General features: G+C 42.4%; 1 protein-coding gene across 1 annotated transcript in view; it reads right to left on the bottom strand.

The window, feature by feature from the left end:
* LOC137311571 (oxysterols receptor LXR-alpha-like) overlaps window positions 1-21,632 on the bottom strand; it is a gene marked incomplete at its 5' end in the record, with an annotated part of 94,443 nt that overhangs the window by 10,747 nt on the left and 62,064 nt on the right. Inside the window, one exon of the mRNA XM_067978703.1 lies at window positions 8,364-8,477. Coding sequence (XP_067834804.1) covers window positions 8,364-8,477 — 114 coding nt within the window. The remainder of the gene's footprint in view (window positions 1-8,363; window positions 8,478-21,632) is intronic.

Raw genomic sequence — 21,632 nt, 5'->3', positions numbered from 1 at the left:
AGTCAATGTACAGTGTCCCGGTAATTGTACAGACAGTAAATGTACAGTGTCCCATTAATAGTACAGACAGTCAATGCACAGTGTCCTGTTAATAGTACAGTCAATGCACAGTGTCCTGTTAATTGTACAGACAGTCAATGCATAGATTCCTGTTCATAGTACAGAGTGTCAATGTACAGTGCCCCGTTAATTGTACAGACAGTCATTGTGGCGTGTCCCTTAAATTGTACAGACAGTCAATGCGGAAATTCCCATTAATTGTACAGACAGTCAATGCAGAGTGTCCCTTTAATTGTACAGTCAATGCGGAGTGTCCCATTAATTGTACAGTCAATGCACAGTCTCCCTATAATTGTACAGTCAATGCGGAGTGTCCCGTTAATTGTACAGTCAATGCACAGTCTCCCTATAATTGTACAGTCAATGTGGAGTGTCCCATTAATTGTACAGACAGTCAATGCGGAGTGTCCCATTAATTGTACAGTCAATGCACAGTCTCCCTATAATTGTACAGTCAATGCGGAGTGTCCCGTTAATTGTACAGTCAATGCACAGTCTCCCTATAATTGTACAGTCAATGTACAGTGTCCCGTTAATTGTACAGACAGTCAATGCGGAGTGTCCCATTAATTGTACAGACAGTCAATGTGGAGTGTCCCATTAATTGTACAGACAGTCAAGGCGGAGTGTCCCTTTAATTGTACAGACAGTCAAGGCGGAGTGTCCCTTTAATTGTACAGTCAATGTGGAATGTCCTGTTAATTGTACAGACAGTCAATGTGGAAAGTCCCGTTAATTGTACAGACAGTCAATGCAGAGTGTCGCTTCAATTGTTCTGTCAATGCGTAGTGTCCCGTTAATTGTACAGGAAGTCAATGCAGAGTGTCGCTTTAATTGTTCTGTCAATGCGTAGTGTCCCGTTAATTGTACAGGCAGTCAATGCGGAGTGTTCCTTTAATTGTACAGTCAATGCACAGTCTCCCTATAATTGTACAGTCAATGTACAGTGTCCCGTTAATTGTACAGACAGTCAATGCGGAGTGTCCCATTAATTGTACAGACAGTCAATGTGGAGTGTCCCATTAATTGTACAGACAGTCAAGGCGGAGTGTCCCTTTAATTGTACAGACAGTCAAGGCGGAGTGTCCCTTTAATTGTACAGTCAATGTGGAATGTCCTGTTAATTGTACAGACAGTCAATGTGGAAAGTCCCGTTAATTGTACAGACAGTCAATGCGGAGTGTCGCTTTAATTGTTCTGTCAATGCGTAGTGTCCCGTTAATTGTACAGACAGTCAATGCAGAGTGTCGCTTTAATTGTTCTGTCAATGCGTAGTGTCCCGTTAATTGTACAGGCAGTCAATGTGGAGTGTTCCTTTAATTGTACAGACAGTCAATGCGGAGTGTCCCGTTAATTGTACACAGTCAATGCGGAGTGTCCCATTAATTGTACAGTCAATGCACAGTGTCCCTTTAATTGTACAGTCAACGTGGAGTGTCCCGTTAATTGTACAGACAGTCAATGTACAGTGTCCCGGTAATTGTACAGACAGTAAATGTACAGTGTCCCGTTAATAGTACAGACAGTCAATGTACAGTGTCCCATTAATAGTACAGACAGTCATTGTGGAGTGTCCCATAAATTGTACAGACAGTCAATGCGGAAAGTCCCATTAATTGTACAGACAGTCAATGCAGAGTGTCCCTTTAATTGTACAGTCAATGCGGAGTGTCCCATTAATTGTACAGTCAATGCACAGTCTCCCTATAATTGTACAGTCAATGCGGAGTGTCCCGTTAATTGTACAGTCAATGCACAGTCTCCCTATAATTGTACAGTCAATGTGGAGTGTCCCATTAATTGTACAGACAGTCAATGTGGAGTGTCCCATGAATTGCACCGACAGTCAATGCAGAAATTCCCGTTAATTGTACAGGCAGTCAATGCAGAAATTCCTGTTAATTGTACCGACAGTCAATGTGGAGTGTCCTGTTAATGGTACAGACAGTCAATGCAGAGTGTCCCTTTAATTGTACTGTCAATGCAGAGTGTCCCGTCAATTGTACAATCAATGCAGAGTGTCCCTTTAAATGTACAGGCAGTCAATGCGGAAAGTCCCGTCAATTGTACCGACAGTCATTGTAGAGTGTCCCATTAATTGTTCTGTCAATGTGTAGTGTCCCATTAATTGTACAGACAGTCAATGCGGAGTGTCCCTTTAATTGTACAGACAGTCAATGCAGAGTGTCCCTTTAATTGTACAGACAGTCAATGCGGAGTGTCCCGTGGATTGTACAGACAGTCAATGCGGAGTGTCCCTTTAATTGTACAGTCAATGCGGAGTGTCCCTTTAATTGTACAGACAGTCAATGCGGAGTGTCCCATTAATTGTACAGACGGTCAATGCGGAGTGTCCCATTAATTGTACAGTCAATGTGTAGTGTCCCTTTAATTGTACAGACGGTCAATGCGGAGTGTCCCATTAATTGTACAGTCAATGTGTAGTGTCCCTTTAATTGTACAGACAGTCAATGCGGAGTGTCCCATTAATTGTACAGACGGTCAATGTGGAGTGTCCCGTTTATCGTACAGACAGTCAATGCGGAGTGTCCCATTAATTGTACAGACGGTCAATGCGGAGTGTCCCATTAATTGTACAGACGGTCAATGTGGAGTGTCCCGTCAATTGTACAGACAGTCAATGCGGAGTGTCCCTTTAATTGTACAGACAGTCAATGCTGAGTGTCCCGTCAATTGTACAGACAGTCAATGCGGAGTGTCCCATTAATTGTACAGTCAATGTGGAGTGTCCCTTTAATTGTACAGACAGTCAATGCAGAGTGTCCCGTTAATTGTACAGTCAATGTGTAGTGTCCCTTTAATTGTACAGACAGTCAATGCGGAGTGTCCCTTTAATTGTACAGACAGTCAATGCGGAGTGTCCCTTTAATTGTACAGACAGTCAATGCGGAGTGTCCCGTTAATTGTACAGACAGTCAATGCGGAGTGTCCCATTAATTCCACAGACGGTCAATGCGGAGTGTCCCTTTAATTGTACAGACAGTCAATGCGGAGTGTCCCGTTAATTGTACAGACGGTCAATGCGGAGTGTCGCATTAATCGTACAGACAGTCAATGCGGAATGTCCCTTTAATTGTACAGTCAATGTGTAGTGTCCCTTTAATTGTACAGACAGTCAATGCGGAGTGTCCCTTTAATTGTACAGACAGTCAATGCGGAGTGTCCCATTAATTGTACAGTCAATGTGTAGTGTCCCTTTAATTGTACAGACAGTCAATGCGGAGTGTCCCGTCAATTGTACAGACAGTCAATGTGGAGTGTCCCATTAATTGTACAGTCAATGCGGACTGTCCCATTAATTGTACAGTCAATGTGGAGTGTCCCGTTAATTGTACAGACAGTCAATGCAGAGTGTCCCTTTAATTGTACAGACAGTCAATGCGGAGTGTCCCATTAATTGTACAGTCAATGTGGAGTGTCCCATTAATTGTACAGACAGTCAATGCGGAGTGTCCCTTTAATTGTACAGACAGTCAATGCGGAGTGTCCCATTAATTGTACAGTCAATGTGTAGTGTCCCTTTAATTGTACAGACGGTCAATGCGGAGTGTCCCGTCAATTGTACAGACAGTCAATGCGGAGTGTCCCATTAATTGTACAGACAGTCAATGCGGACTGTCCCATTAATTGTACAGACGGTCAATGTGGAGTGTCCCATTAATTGTACAGACGGTCAATGTGGAGTGTCCCATTAATTGTACAGACAGTCAATGCGGAGTGTCCCATTAATTGTACAGACAGTCAATGTGGAGTGTCCCATTAATTGTACAGACAGTCAATGTGGAGTGTCCCATTAATTGTACAGACGGTCAATGTGGAGTGTCCCATTAATTGTACAGACAGTCAATGCGGAGTGTCCCATTAATTGTACAGACAGTCAATGCGGAGTGTCCCGTCAATTGTACGGACAGTCAATGCGGACTGTCCCATTAATTGTACAGACGGTCAATGCGGAGGGTGAGCAGGCAGAGGTCGTGGTCCACATTGGGACCAACGACATAGATAGGAAGGGAGATGAGGTCCTGCTCTTTAATCTGCTACCTAGCTCCCTAAATTCTTGATGCAGGACCTCATCTCCCTTCCTACCTATGTCGTTGGTCCCAATGTGGACCACGACCTCTGCCTGCTCACCCTCCGCATTGACCGTCTGTACAATTAATGGGACAGTCCGCATTGACTGTCCTGCTCTTTAATCTGCTACCGAGCTCCCTAAATTCTTGATGCAGGACCTCAAAGGTTGTAATCTCTGGATTACTCCCAGTGCCACGGGCTAGTGAGTATAGAAATAGGAGGATAGAACAGATGAATGCGTGGCTAAAGAGTTGGTGCAGGAGGGAGGGTTTCAGTTTCCTGGATCACTGGGCCTGCTTCTGGGGAAGGTGGGACTTGTACAAGTCGGACGGGTTGCACCTGAACCACAGCGGGACAAATATCCTTGCGGGGAGGTTTGCCAGCACTGTTGGGGGGGGTTTAAACTAACTTGGCAGGGGGATGGGATACAGAGTGGAGCTACAATAGGGGGTGATGTGCAGCCAAATATAGAGAAAAAAACAAGTCAGCTTGGAAGACAGGGCAAATATGTGAGGGCAAGGCTGGATGGCATCTATTTTAATGCAAGGAGTCTTGCGAATAAGGTGGATGAACTGAAGGTGTTGATAAACACATGGGAGTATGATATTGTTGCTGTCACAGAGTCATGGTTGAGGGAGGGGCAAGACTGGCAGCTCAATATTCCGGGGTACAGAATCTTCAGGCGAGACAGAGGGGGAGGTATAAGAGGAGGGGGGGGTCGCAATATTAATTAAAGAATCAATTACTGCCATAAGGAGGGATGATATATTAGCAGGTTCCTCTAATGAGGCCATATGGGTGGAGCTTAAAAACAAAAAGGGGGCAAGCACTTTGATGGGAGTGTACTATAGGCCCCCAAACAGTCAGGGGGAGATCGAGGAACAGATATGTAGGCAAATCTCAGAAAATTGTGCAAATAATAGGGTAATAATAGTGGGGGATTTCAACTTCCCCAATATTAACTGGGATACTCAGAGTGTAAAAGGCTTAGAGGGTACAAAATTCTTAACGTGCATCCAGGAGAGCTTTTTGAGCCAGCATGTAGAAAGTCCTACAAGAGAGGGGGCGGTACTGGACCTAATTCTAGGGAATGTGGCCGGCCAAGTGGAAGAAGTGCTAGTCGGTGAGCACTTTGGTGACAGTGACCATAATTCGGTGAGATTTAAGGTGGTCATGGAAAAGGACAGGGAGGGGCCGGAAATAAAGGTTCTAAATTGGGGGAAGGCCGATTTTAATAGGATAAGGCAGGATCTGGCCAAAATGGACTGGGATCAGCTGCTTGTAGGAAAATCCGCATCGGAGCAATGGGAGTCTTTCAGAAGGGAGATTGAGACCATACAATGGCAACATGTTCCCGTAAAGGTCAAGGGTGGTTCCAAGAACTCCAGGGAACCTTGGATGTCAGGGGATATACGAGAATGGATTAGGAAAAAAAGGAGGGCTTTTGGCAGATACAAAAGGCTAAAGACGGAGGAAGCCCTAGAGGAGTACAAAAAGTGCAGGGGGATACTTAAAAAAGAAATTAGGAGATCAAGGAGGGGCCATGAAATAACACTGGCGAGCAAAATAAAGGAAAATCCTAAGATGTTTTATAAGTATATTAAGGGTAAGAGGATGACTAGGGAAAAAATAGGGCCCATTAGGGACAAAAATGGCAATCTGTGTGTGGAGCCGGCAGATGTAGGAGGGGTTCTAAATGAATTTTTTGCATCTGTTTTCACTATGGAGAAGGACGATGTAGACATAGAAATTCGGCAGGGGGACTGTGATATACTTGAACATATTAACATCGAGCGGGAGGAGGTATTGGCGGTTTTAGCAGGCCTAAAAATGGATAAATCCCCAGGCCCGGACGAAATGTATCCCAGATTACTGTGTGAGGCAAAGGAGGAGATTGCGGGGGCTCTGACACATATATTCAGAACCTCTCTGGCCACAGGGGATGTGCCAGAGGACTGGAGAACTGCTAATGTAGTACCATTATTCAAGAAGGGGAGTAGGGAAAAACCGGGGAACTACAGGCCAGTGAGCCTAACATCAGTGGTAGGAAAATTATTGGAAAAAATTCTGAAGGACAAAATTAGTCTCCACTTGGAGAAGCAAGGATTAATCAGGGATAGTCAACATGGCTTTGTCAAGGGAAGATCATGTCTGACTAATTTGATTGAATTTTTTGAGGGGGTGACTAGGCGTGTGGATGAGGGTAACGCAGTGGATGTGGTATACATGGATTTCAGTAAGGCCTTCGATAAAGTCCCCCACAGGAGACTGGTCAAGAAGGTACGAGCCCATGGAATCCAGGGTGCCTTGGCACTTTGGATACAAAACTGGCTTAGTGGCAGAAGGCAGAGGGTGATGGTCGAAGGTTGTTTTTGTGACTGGAAGCCTGTGGCCAGTGGGGTACCACAGGGATCGGTGCTGGGTCCCTTGCTGTTTGTGGTCTACATTAACGACTTGGATATGAATGTAAAAGGTATGATCAGTAAGTTCGCTGATGATACAAAAATTGGTAGGGTGGTAAATAGCGAGGAGGATAGCCTCAGTCTGCAGGACGATATAGATGGGTTGGTCAGATGGGCGGAACAGTGGCAAATGGAATTTAACCTGGAAAAGTGCGAGGTGATGCACTTTGGAGGGACGAACAAGGCAAGGGAATACACAATGAATGGGAGGACCCTAGGCAAGACAGAGGGTCAGAGGGATCTTGGTGTGCAAGTTCACAGATCCCTGAAGGCGGCGGAACAGGTAGATAAGGTGGTAAAGAAGGCATATGGGATACTTGCCTTTATTAGCCGAGGCATAGAATATAAGAGCAAGGAGGTTATGATGGAGCTGTATAAAACACTGGTTAGGCCACAGCTGGAATACTGTGTGCAGTTCTGGTCGCCACACTACAGGAAGGATGTGATCGCTTTGGAGAGGGTGCAGAGGAGATTCACCAGGATGTTACCAGGGCTGGAGCGCTTCAGCTATGAATAGAGACTGGGAAGATTGGGTTTGTTTTCCTTGGAGCAGAGGAGGCTGAGGGGGGACATGATTGAGGTGTACAAAATTATGAGGGGCACAGATAGGATGGATACTAAGGAGCTTTTTCCCTTCGTTGAGGGTTCTATAACAAGGGGACATAGATTCAAGGTAAAAGGCGGGAGGTTTCGAGGGGATTTGAGAAAGAACTTTTTCACCCAGAGGGTGGTTGGAGTCTGGAACTCACTGTCTGAAAGGGTTGTGGAGGCAGGAACCCTCACAACATTCAAGAAGCATTTGGATGAGCACTTGAAATGCCATAGCATACAAGGCTACGGACCAAATGCTGGAATATGGGATTAGAGTAGACAGGGCTGATGGCCGGCGCGGACACGATGGGCCGAAGGGCCTCTATCCGTGCTGTATAACTCTATGACTCTATGACTCTATAATTGTACAGACAGTCAATGCGGAGTGTCCCTTTAATTGTACAGACGGTCAATGCGGAGTGTCCCATTAATTGTACAGACAGTCAATGCGGAAAGTCCCGTCAATTGTACAGACAGTCAATGCGGAGTGTCCCTTTAATTGTACAGACGGTCAATGCGGAGTGTCCCTTTAATTGTACAGGCGGTCAATGCGGAGTGTCCCATTAATTGTACAGACAGTCAATGCGGACTGTCCCATTAATTGTACAGACAGTCAATGCGGAGTGTCCCATTAATTGTACAGGCGGTCAATGCGGACTGTCCCATTAATTGTACAGTCAACGTGGAGTGTCCCATTAATTGTACAGACGGTCAATGCGGAGTGTCCCATTAATTGTACAGACGGTCAATGCGGAGTGTCCCATTAATTGTACAGACAGTCAATGCGGAGTGTCCCATTAATTGTACAGACGGTCAATGCGGAGTGTCCCATTAATTGTACAGACGGTCAATGTGGAGTGTCCCATTAATTGTACAGACAGTCAATGCGGAGTGTCCCATTAATTGTACAGACAGTCAATGCGGAGTGTCCCATTAATTGTACAGACGGTCAATGTGTAGTGTCCCATTAATTGTACAGACAGTCAATGCGGAGTGTCCCATTAATTGTACAGACAGTCAATGCGGAGTGTCCCATTAATTGTACAGACGGTCAATGCGGAGTGTCCCATTTATCGTACAGACAATGCAGAGTCCAGTGAATTGTACAGTTAATTGTGGAGTGTCCCATTAATTGTACAGACTGACAAAGTCCCATACCTGCTGAGAAGAGATTGATGGCAATGAGAAGAGCATATTCGGCATCATCCAAGTGTAGATCGTTCATCCCCTTGGAGAACTCAAAGATGGGATTGATAAACTCAAACTGTAGTCCTAAGGCAGGCAAGGACAAAGAGGGAAATAGAATTACACACAGTATTAGAATGGTATCCCAGGTCCCTTTGCACATCAACATTTCCCAATCTATCACTATTTAAATAATGCTCTGCCTTTTTGTTTTTCCTTCCGAAGTGGATAACTTCACATTTATCCACATTATACTGCATCTGCCACATATGTGCCCACTCACTCAACTTGTCTAAATCGCCTTGAAGCCTCTTTGCATCCTCCTCACAACTCACGATCCCACCTAGTTTTGTGTCATCGGCAAACTTGGAAATATTACATTTGGTTCCCTCATCCCGAGCAGGACCGGGACCAATGTCCTCGCGGGGGTGTTTGCTAGTGCTGTTGGGGAAGGTTTAAACTAGAGTGGCAGGGGGATGGGAACCTGAGCGGGGAGTCAGAAGGGAGTAAAGTTGAGAGCAGCAAGAGAGGGGAAGACCCAGGGGAAATTTACAATACAAATAGTACAAACAGTTGTTCAAGAACAAGTGAAAGGGAAAAGCGTAGAGCAGCAGAAAGAAAGTGTACTTTAGGCATGACAGATAAAATAAAAACTAGAAGGCATAAGGCGATTAACCCAGCATCAAAGCTGAAGGTCAGGCTCGGGTGTGTGGCCCAACTAAGAGTTCTATATACAAATGCACGGAGTATAAGGAATAAATTAAATGAACTACAGGTTCAAATTCAATTTGGAGGGTATGACATGATAGCTATTACTGAGACATGGCTGCAGGATGGTCAGGATTGGGAACTAAATATACCAGGTTATAAGGTCTACAGGAGAGATAGGGAAAATGGAAGAGGGGGAGGAGTAGCCTTAATGATTAGAGATGAAATCACTTCAATGATAAAGGAGGATATAACGAGAGGTAAGCAGACAACAGAGACCTTATGCGTTGAATTGAGAAATAGGAAAGGATCTAAGACTATAGTGGGAGTTGTGTATAGGAGCCCTAGCAGCAGCTCTGAAGTGCTAGATTGTATAAATGCAGAGATTAGACAAGCGTGTAAGAAAGGCATAGTGGTCTTAATGGGGGACTTTAACCTTCACATCGATTGGGAAAAGCAGACTAGCAACTGTCAGAAAGGTAGTGAAATTCTTGAGTGAGTCCGGGATAGTTTTCTACAGCAGTATGTCCTAGAGGCAACAAGGGGGCAAGCCATACTAGATTTAGTAATGAGTAATGAACCAGATTTAGTTAACAGCTTAACTGTGCGTGAACATCTATCCAATAGTGATCATAACATGATCGAGTTCAATGTAGTGTTTGAAAGGAAAAAAGTGAATCAGCTGCTAAGATTCTAGACTTGGTAAGGCCGACTTCAATGGGATGAGACAGAGACTGTCCACAGTAAACTGGGCAAATCTGTTAATGGGTAAAACGACTGATGATCAGTGGGAAATGTTTAAAGAAACATTTAACGTGATACAGAATCGGTTTATACCCCTGAGGGGCAAGAACTCTACTTGCCAAAAAAACAGCCATGGACAACTAAAGAGGTAAGGGACAGTATAAGACATAAGGAAAGGGCATACAAAAAGGCAAAAAATGGCACAGATCCTGGCGAATGGGAAAGATACAAAGATCAACAAAGGGTCACAAAACAGATAGTTGGAGCTACAAAAAGAGAGTATGAAAAGAAACTTGCAAGGGATATCAAAACCAATACAAAGAACTTTTATAGTTATATTAGGAAAAAGAGGGTGGTCAGGAGCAGTGTTGGCCCCTTAAAAACTGAAAGTGGGGATATTGTCATTGACAATGGGGAAATGGCGGACATGTTGAATAATTACTTTGCGTCAGTATTTACAGTAGAAAAAGAGGATAGCATGCCGGAAATCAAAAGAAAACTAATACTGAATCGGGGACAGGGACTCGATAAAATTAACATAAGTAAAGCAACAGTAATGAAGAAAATAATAGCACTAAAGAGTGACAAATCCCCAGGACCAGATGGTTTCCATCCCAGGGTTTTAAAGGAAGTAGGTGAGCACATTGCAGATGCCCTAACTATAATCTTTCAAAGTTCTCTAGATTCAGGAACTGTCCCTCTAGATTGGAAAATTACACATGTCACTCCGCTTTTTAAGAAAGGAGAGAGAGGGAAACCGGGGAATTATAGACCAGTTAGCCTAACATCTGTTGTGGGGAAAATGCTGGAGTCTATAATTAAGGATAGGGTGACTGAACACCTCGAGAATTTTCAGTTAATCAGAGAGAGCCAGCATGGATTTGTGAAAGGTAGGTCGTGCCTGACAAACCTGATTGAATTTTTTGAAGAGGTGACCAAAGTAGTGGACAGGGGAATGTCAATGGATGTTATTTATATGGACTTCCAGAAGGCATTTGATAAGGTCCCACATAAGAGACTGTTAGCTAAGATAGAAGCCCATGGAGCGAGGGAAAAGTATGGACTTGGTTAGGAAGTTGGCTGAGCGAAAGGCGACAGAGAGTAGGGATAATGGGAAGGTACTCATATTGGCAGGATGTGACTAGTGGAGTCCTGCAGGGATCTGTCTTGGGGCCTCAATTATTCACAATATTTATTAACGACTTAAATGAAGGCATAGAAAGTCTTATATCTAAGTTTGCCGATGACACAAAGATTGGTGGCATTGTAAGCAGTGTAGATGAAAACATAAAATTACAAAGGGATATTGATAGATTAGGTGAATGGGCAAAACTGTGGCAAATGGAATTCAATGGAGACAAATGTGAGGTCATCCACTTTGGATCAAAAAAGGATAGAACAGGGTACTTTCTAAATGGTAAAAAGTTAAAAACAGTGGATGTCCAAAGGGACTTGGGGGTTCAGGTACATAGATCAGTGAAGGGTCATGAACAGGTGCAGAAAATAATCAAGAAGGCAAATGGAATGCTGGCCTTTATATCTAGAGGACTAGAGTACAAGGGGGCAGAATTATGCTGCAGCTATACAAAACCCTGGTTAGACCGCACCTGGAGTACTGTGAGCAGTTCAGGGCACCGCACCTTCGGAAGGACATATTGGCCTTGGAGGGAGTGCAGCGTAGGTTTACTAGAATGATACCCGGACTTCAAGGGTTAAGTTACGAGGAGAGATTACACAAATTGGGGTTGTATTCTCTAGAGTTTCGAAGGTTAAGGGGCGATCTGATCGAAGTTTATAAGATATTAAGGGGAACAGATAGGGTGGATAGAGAGAAACTATTTACGCTGGTTGGGGATTTTAGGAGTAGGGGGCACAGTCTAAAAATTAGAGCCAGACCTTTCAGGAGCGAGATTAGAAAACATTTCTACACACAAAGGGTGGTAGAAGTTTGGAACTGTCTTCCGCAAACGGCAATTGATACTAGCTCAATTGCTAAATTTAAATCTGAGATAGATAGCTTTTTGGCAACCAAAGGTATTAAGGGATATGGGCCAAAGGCAGGTATATGGAGTTAGATCACAGATCAGCCATGATCTTATCAAATGGCAGAGCAGGCACGAGGGGCTGAATGGCCTACTCCTGTTCCTATGTTCCTATTGATATATATTGTGAATAGCTGGGGCCCAAGCACTGATCCCTGTGGTACCCCACTAGTCACTGCTTGCCACCCCGAAAAAGACCCATTTATTCCTACTCTCTGTTTCCTGTCTGTACAATTAATGGGACACTGTACATTGACTGTCTGTACAATTAATGGGACACTGTACATTGACTGTCTGTACAATTAATGGGACACTGTACATTTACTATCTGTACAATTAATGGGACACTGTACATTGACTATCTGTACAATTAATGGGACACTGTACATTGACTGTCTGTACAATTAATGGGACACTGTACATTGACTATCTGTACAATTAATGGGACACTGTACATTGACTATCTGTACAATTAATGGGACATTGTACATTGACTGTCTGTACAATTAATGGGACACTGTACATTGACTATCTGTACAATTAATGGGACACTGTACATTGACTGTCTGTACAATTAATGGGACACTGTACATTGACTATCTGTACAATTAATGGGACACTGTACATTGACTGTCTGTACAATTAATGGGACACTGTACATTGACTGTCTGTACAATTAATGGGACACTGTACATTGACTATCTGTACAATTAATGGGACACTGTACATTGACTGTCTGTACAATTAACAGGACACTGTGCATTGACTGTACTATTAACGAGACACTGTGCATTGACTGTCTGTACTATTAATGGGACACTGTACATTGACTGTCTGTACAATTAACAGGACACTGTGCATTGACTGTACTATTAACGAGACACTGTGCATTGACTGTCTGTACTATTAATGGGACACTGTACATTGACTGTCTGTACAATTAACAGGACACTGTGCATTGACTGTACTATTAACGAGACACTGTGCATTGACTGTCTGTACTATTAATGGGACACTGTACATTGACTGTCTGTACAATTAACAGGACACTGTGCATTGACTGTCTGTACAATTAATGGGACACTGTATATTGGCTGTCTGTACAATTAACAGGACACTGTGCATTGACTGTACTATTAATGAGACACTGTGCATTGACTGTCTGTACTATTAATGGGACACTGTGCATTGACTGTCTGTACAATTAACGGGGCACTGTACATTGACTATCTGTACAATTAATGGGACACTGTATATTGGCTGTCTGTACAATTAACAGGACACTGTGCATTGACTGCACTATTAACGAGACACTGTGCATTGACTGTCTGTACTATTAATGGGACACTGTATATCCAACCATTCAACACAGTATTAGGATGGTATCCCTGTCCCTCTGTATATCTAACCATTACACACAGTATTGGAATGGTATCCCTGTCCCTCTGTATATCTAACCATTACACACAGTATTAGAATGGTATCCCTGTCCCTCTGTATATCTAACCATTACACACAGTATTGGAATGGTATCCCTGTCCCTCTGTATATCTAACCATTACACACAGTATTAGGATGGTATCCCTGTCCCTCTGTATATCTAACCATTACACACAGTATTGGAATGGTATCCCTGTCCCTCTGTATATCTAACCATTACACACAGTATTGGAATGGTATCCCTGTCCCTCTGTATATCCAACCATTACACACAGTATTAGGATGGTATCCCTGTCCCTCTGTATATCTAACCATTACACACAGTATTGGAATGGTATCCCTGTCCCTCTGTATATCTAACCATTACACACAGTATTAGAATGGTATCCCTGTCCCTCTGTATATCTAACCATTACACACAGTATTAGAATGGTATCCCTGTCCCTCTGTATATCTAACCATTACACACAGTATTAGGATGGTATCCCTGTCCCTCTGTATATCTAACCATTACACACAGTATTAGAATGGTGTCCCTGTCCCTCTGGAAATCCAACCATTACACACAGTATTAGAATGGTGTCCCTGTCCCTCTGTATATCTAACCATTACACACAGTATTGGAATGGTATCCCTGTCCCTCTGTATATCTAACCATTACACACAGTATTAGAATGGTATCCCTGTCCCTCTGTATATCTAACCATTACACACAGTATTAGAATGGTATCCCTGTCCCTCTGTATATCTAACCATTACACACAGTATTAGAATGGTATCCCTGTCCCTCTGTATATCTAACCATTACACACAGTATTAGGATGGTATCCCTGTCCCTCTGTATATCTAACCATTACACACAGTATTGGAATGGTATCCCTGTCCCTCTGTATATCTAACCATTACACACAGTATTAGGATGGTATCCCTGTCCCTCTGTATATCTAACCATTACACACAGTATTGGAATGGTATCCCTGTCCCTCTGTATATCTAACCATTACACACAGTATTAGAATGGTATCCCTGTCCCTCTGTATATCTAACCATTACACACAGTATTAGAATGGTATCCCTGTCCCTCTGGAAATCCAACCATTACACACAGTATTGGAATGGTATCCCTGTCCCTCTGTATATCTAACCATTACACACAGTATTAGAATGGTATCCCTGTCCCTCTGTATATCCAACCATCACACACAGTATTGGAATGGTATCCCTGTCCCTCTGTATATCTAACCATTACACACAGTATTAGAATGGTGTCCCTGTCCCTCTGTATATCCAACCATTACACACAGTATTAGAATGGTATCCCTGTCCCTCTGTATATCTAACCATTACACACAGTATTGGAATGGTATCCCTGTCCCTCTGTATATCCAACCATTACACACAGTATTAGAATGGTATCCCTGTCCCTCTGTATATCTAACCATTACACACAGTATTAGGATGGTATCCCTGTCCCTCTGTATATCGAACCATTACACACAGTATTAGAATGGTGTCCCTGTCCCTCTGTATATCCAACCATTACACACAGTATTAGAATGGTATCCCTGTCCCTCTGTATATCTAACCATTACACACAGTATTGGAATGGTATCCCTGTCCCTCTGTATATCCAACCATTACACACAGTATTAGAATGGTATCCCTGTCCCTCTGTATATCTAACCATTACACACAGTATTGGAATGGTATCCCTGTCCCTCTGTATATCTAACCATTACACACAGTATTGGAATGGTATCCCTGTCCCTCTGTATATCTAACCATTACACACAGTATTAGGATGGTATCCCTGTCCCTCTGTATATCTAACCATTACACACAGTATTGGAATGGTATCCCTGTCCCTCTGTATATCTAACCATTACACACAGTATTAGAATGGTATCCCTGTCCCTCTGTATATCCAACCATTACACACAGTATTGGAATGGTATCCCTGTCCCTCTGTATATCTAACCATCACACACAGTATTGGAATGGTATCCCTGTCCCTCTGTATATCTAACCATCACACACAGTATTAGAATGGTATCCCTGTCCCTCTGTATATCTAACCATTACACACAGTATTAGAATGGTATCCCTGTCCCTCTGTATATCTAACCATTACACACAGTATTAGGATGGTATCCCTGTCCCTCTGTATATCTAACCATTACACACAGTATTAGGATGGTATCCCTGTCCCTCTGTATATCTAACCATTACACACAGTATTAGAATGGTATCCCTGTCCCTCTGTATATCTAACCATTACACACAGTATTAGAATGGTATCCCTGTCCCTCTGTATATCTAACCATTACACACAGTATTAGGATGGTATCCCTGTCCCTCTGTATATCTAACCATTACACACAGTATTAGAATGGTATCCCTGTCCCTCTGTATATCTAACCATTACACACAGTATTAGAATGGTATCCCTGTCCCTCTGTATATCTAACCATTACACACAGTATTGGAATGGTATCCCTGTCCCTCTGTATATCTAACCATTACACACAGTATTGGAATGGTATCCCTGTCCCTCTGTATATCTAACCATTACACACAGTATTGGAATGGTATCCCTGTCCCTCTGTATATCTAACCATTACACACAGTATTGGAATGGTATCCCTGTCCCTCTGTATATCTAACCATTACACACAGTATTAGAATGGTATCCCTGTCCCTCTGTATATCTAACCATTACACACAGTATTAGAATGGTATCCCTGTCCCTCTGTATATCGAACCATTACACACAGTATTAGAATGGTATCCCTGTCCCTCTGTATATCGAACCATTAAACACAGTATTGGAATGGTATCCCTGTCCCTCTGTATATCTAACCATTACACACAGTATTAGAATGGTATCCCTGTCCCTCTGTATATCTAACCATTACACACAGTATTGGAATGGTGTCCCTGTCCCTCTGTATATCTAACCATTACACACAGTATTAGAATGGTATCCCTGTCCCTCTGTATATCTAACCATTACACACAGTATTAGAATGGTATCCCTGTCCCTCTGTATATCTAACCATTACACACAGTATTAGAATGGTATCCCTGTCCCTCTGTATATCTAACCATTACACACAGTATTAGAATGGTATCCCTGTCCCTCTGTATATCTAACCATTACACACAGTATTAGGATGGTATCCCTGTCCCTCTGTATATCTAACCATTACACACAGTATTAGGATGGTATCCCTGTCCCTCTGTATATCTAACCATTACACACAGTATTGGAATGGTGTCCCTGTCCCTCTGTATATCTAACCATTACACACAGTATTGGAATGGTGTCCCTGTCCCTCTGTACATCTAACCATTACACACAGTATTGGAATGGTATCCCTGTCCCTCTGTATATCTAACCATTACACACAGTATTAGAATGGTATCCCTGTCCCTCTGTATATCTAACCATTACACACAGTATTAGAATGGTATCCCTGTCCCTCTGTATATCTAACCATTACACACAGTATTAGGATGGTATCCCTGTCCCTCTGTATATCTAACCATTACACACAGTATTAGAATGGTATCCCTGTCCCTCTGTATATCCAACCATTACACACAGTATTAGAATGGTATCCCTGTCCCTCTGTATATCCAACCATTACACACAGTATTAGAATGGTATCCCTGTCCCTCTGTATATCCAACCATTACACACAGTATTAGAATGGTATCCCTGTCCCTCTGTATATCTAACCATTACACACAGTATTAGAATGGTATCCCTGTCCCTCTGTATATCTAACCATTACACACAGTATTAGAATGGTATCCCTGTCCCTCTGTATATCCAACCATTACACACAGTATTAGAATGGTATCCCTGTCCCTCTGTATATCTAACCATTACACACAGTATTAGAATGGTATCCCTGTCCCTCTGTATATCTAACCATTACACACAGTATTAGAATGGTATCCCTGTCCCTCTGTATATCTAACCATTACACACAGTATTAGAATGGTATCCCTGTCCCTCTGTATATCTAACCATTACACACAGTATTAGAATGGTATCCCTGTCCCTCTGTATATCTAACCATTACACACAGTATTAGGATGGTATCCCTGTCCCTCTGTATATCTAACCATTACACACAGTATTAGAATGGTATCCCTGTCCCTCTGTATATCTAACCATTACACACAGTATTAGAATGGTATCCCTGTCCCTCTGTATATCTAACCATTACACACAGTATTAGAATGGTATCCCTGTCCCTCTGTATATCTAACCATTACACACAGTATTAGGATGGTATCCCTGTCCCTCTGTATATCTAACCATTACACACAGTATTAGAATGGTATCCCTGTCCCTCTGTATATCTAACCATTACACACAGTATTAGGATGGTATCCCTGTCCCTCTGTATATCTAACCATTACACACAGTATTGGAATGGTGTCCCTGTCCCTCTGTATATCTAACCATTACACACAGTATTGGAATGGTGTCCCTGTCCCTCTGTACATCTAACCATTACACACAGTATTGGAATGGTATCCCTGTCCCTCTGTATATCCAACCATTACACACAGTATTAGGATGGTATCCCTGTCCCTCTGTATATCTAACCATTACACACAGTATTGGAATGGTGTCCCTGTCCCTCTGTATATCTAACCATTACACACAGTATTGGAATGGTGTCCCTGTCCCTCTGTACATCTAACCATTACACACAGTATTGGAATGGTATCCCTGTCCCTCTGTATATCTAACCATTACACACAGTATTAGAATGGTATCCCTGTCCCTCTGTATATCTAACCATTACACACAGTATTAGAATGGTATCCCTGTCCCTCTGTATATCTAACCATTACACACAGTATTAGGATGGTATCCCTGTCCCTCTGTATATCTAACCATTACACACAGTATTAGAATGGTATCCCTGTCCCTCTGTATATCCAACCATTACACACAGTATTAGAATGGTATCCCTGTCCCTCTGTATATCCAACCATTACACACAGTATTAGAATGGTATCCCTGTCCCTCTGTATATCTAACCATTACACACAGTATTAGAATGGTATCCCTGTCCCTCTGTATATCCAACCATTACACACAGTATTAGAATGGTATCCCTGTCCCTCTGTATATCTAACCATTACACACAGTATTAGAATGGTATCCCTGTCCCTCTGTATATCTAACCATTACACACAGTATTAGAATGGTATCCCTGTCCCTCTGTATATCTAACCATTACACACAGTATTAGAATGGTATCCCTGTCCCTCTGTATATCTAACCATTACACACAGTATTAGGATGGTATCCCTGTCCCTCTGTATATCTAACCATTACACACAGTATTGGAATGGTGTCCCTGTCCCTCTGTATATCTAACCATTACACACAGTATTGGAATGGTGTCCCTGTCCCTCTGTACATCTAACCATTACACACAGTATTGGAATGGTATCCCTGTCCCTCTGTATATCTAACCATTACACACAGTATTAGAATGGTATCCCTGTCCCTCTGTATATCTAACCATTACACACAGTATTAGAATGGTATCCCTGTCCCTCTGTATATCCAACCATTACACACAGTATTAGAATGGTGTCCCTGTCCCTCTGTATATCTAACCATTACACACAGTATTAGAATGGTGTCCCTGTCCCTCTGTATATCTAACCATTACACACAGTATTAGGATGGTATCCCTGTCCCTCTGTATATCTAACCATTACACACAGTATTAGGATGGTATCCCTGTCCCTCTGTATATCTAACCATTACACACAGTATTAGGATGGTGTCCCTGTCCCTCTGTATATCCAACCATTACACACAGTATTAGGATGGTATCCCTGTCCCTCTGTATATCTAACCATTACACACAGTATTAGAATGGTGTCCCTGTCCCTCTGTATATCTAACCATTACACACAGTATTAGAATGGTATCCCTGTCCCTCTGTATATCTAACCATTACACACAGTATTGGAATGGTGTCCCTGTCCCTCTGTATATCTAACCATTACACACAGTATTGGAATGGTATCCCTGTCCCTCTGTATATCTAACCATTACACACAGTATTGGAATGGTGTCCCTGTCCCTCTGTATATCTAACCATTACACACAGTATTAGAATGGTGTCCCTGTCCCTCTGTATATCTAACCATTACACACAGTATTAGAATGGTATCCCTGTCCCTCTGTATATCTAACCATTACACACAGTATTAGAATGGTATCCCTGTCCCTCTGTATATCTAACCATTACACACAGTATTGGAATGGTATCCCTGTCCCTCTGTATATCTAACCATTACACACAGTATTAGAATGGTATCCCTGTCCCTCTGTATATCTAACCATTACACACAGTATTGGAATGGTATCCCTGTCCCTCTGTATATCTAACCATTACACACAGTATTGGAATGGTGTCCCTGTCCCTCTGTATATCTAACCATTAAACACAGTATTAGAATGGTATCCCTGTCCCTCTGTATATCTAACCATTACACACAGTATTAGAATGGTATCCCTGTCCCTCTGTATATCCAACCATTACACACAGTATTAGAATGGTATCCCTGTCCCTCTGTATATCTAACCATTACACACAGTATTAGAATGGTATCCCTGTCCCTCTGTATATCTAACCATTACACACAGTATTAGAATGGTATCCCTGTCCCTCTGTATATCTAACCATTACACACAGTATTAGAATGGTATCCCTGTCCCTCTGTATATCTAACCATTACACACAGTATTGGAATGGTATCCCTGTCCCTCTCTATATCTAACCATTACACACAGTATTAGAATGGTATCCCTGTCCCTCTGTATATCTAACCATTACACACAGTATTGGAATGGTGTCCCTGTCCCTCTGTATATCTAACCATTAAACACAGTATTAGAATGGTATCCCTGTCCCTCTGTATATCTAACCATTACACACAGTATTAGAATGGTATCCCTGTCCCTCTGTATATCCAACCATTACACACAGTATTAGAATGGTATCCCTGTCCCTCTGTATATCTAACCATTACACACAGTATTAGAATGGTATCCCTGTCCCTCTGTATATCTAACCATTACACACAGTATTAGAATGGTATCCCTGTCCCTCTGTATATCTAACCATTACACACAGTATTAGAATGGTATCCCTGTCCCTCTGTATATCTAACCATTACACACAGTATTAGAATGGTATCCCTGTCCCTCTGTATATCCAACCATTACACACAGTATTAGAATGGTATCCCTGTCCCTCTGTATATCTAACCATTACACACAGTATTAGAATGGTATCCCTGTCCCTCTGTATATCTAACCATTACACACAGTATTAGAATGGTATCCCTGTCCCTCTGTATATCTAACCATTACACACAGTATTAGAATGGTATCCCTGTCCCTCTGTATATCTAACCATTACACACAGTATTAGAATGGTATCCCTGTCCCTCTGTATATCTAACCATTACACACAGTATTAGAATGGTATCCCTGTCCCTCTGTATATCTAACCATTACACACAGTATTAGAATGGTATCCCTGTCCCTCTGTATATCTAACCATCACACACAGTATTGGAATGGTATCCCTGTCCCTCTGTATATCTAACCATTACACACAGTATTGGAATGGTATCCCTGTCCCTCTGTATATCTAACCATTACACACAGTATTAGAATGGTATCCCTGTCCCTCTCTATATCCAACCATTACACACAGTATTAGAATGGTATCCCTGTCCCTCTGTATATCTAACCATTACACACAGTATTAGAATGGTATCCCTGTCCCTCTGTATATCTAACCATTACACACAGTATTAGAATGGTATCCCTGTCCCTCTGTATATCTAACCATTACACACAGTATTAGAATGGTATCCCTGTCCCTCTGTATATCTAACCATTACACACAGTATTGGAATGGTATCCCTGTCCCTCTGTATATCCAACCATTACACACAGTATTGGAATGGTGTCCCTGTCCCTCTGTATATCTAACCATTACACACAGTATTGGAATGGTGTCCCTGTCCCTCTGTATATCCAACCATTACACACAGTATTAGAATGGTATCCCTGTCCCTCTGTATATCTAACCATTACACACAGTATTGGAATGGTGTCCCTGTCCCTCTGTATATCCAACCATTACACACAGTATTAGAATGGTATCCCTGTCCCTCTGTATATCTAACCATTACACACAGTATTAGAATGGTATCCCTGTCCCTCTGTATATCCAACCATTACACA

The sequence above is a fragment of the Heptranchias perlo genome, unplaced genomic scaffold, assembly GCF_035084215.1.
Source record: "Heptranchias perlo isolate sHepPer1 unplaced genomic scaffold, sHepPer1.hap1 HAP1_SCAFFOLD_360, whole genome shotgun sequence".
Lineage (NCBI taxonomy): Eukaryota > Metazoa > Chordata > Chondrichthyes > Hexanchiformes > Hexanchidae > Heptranchias > Heptranchias perlo.
This window is presented reverse-complemented; position numbering and strand designations above follow the sequence as displayed.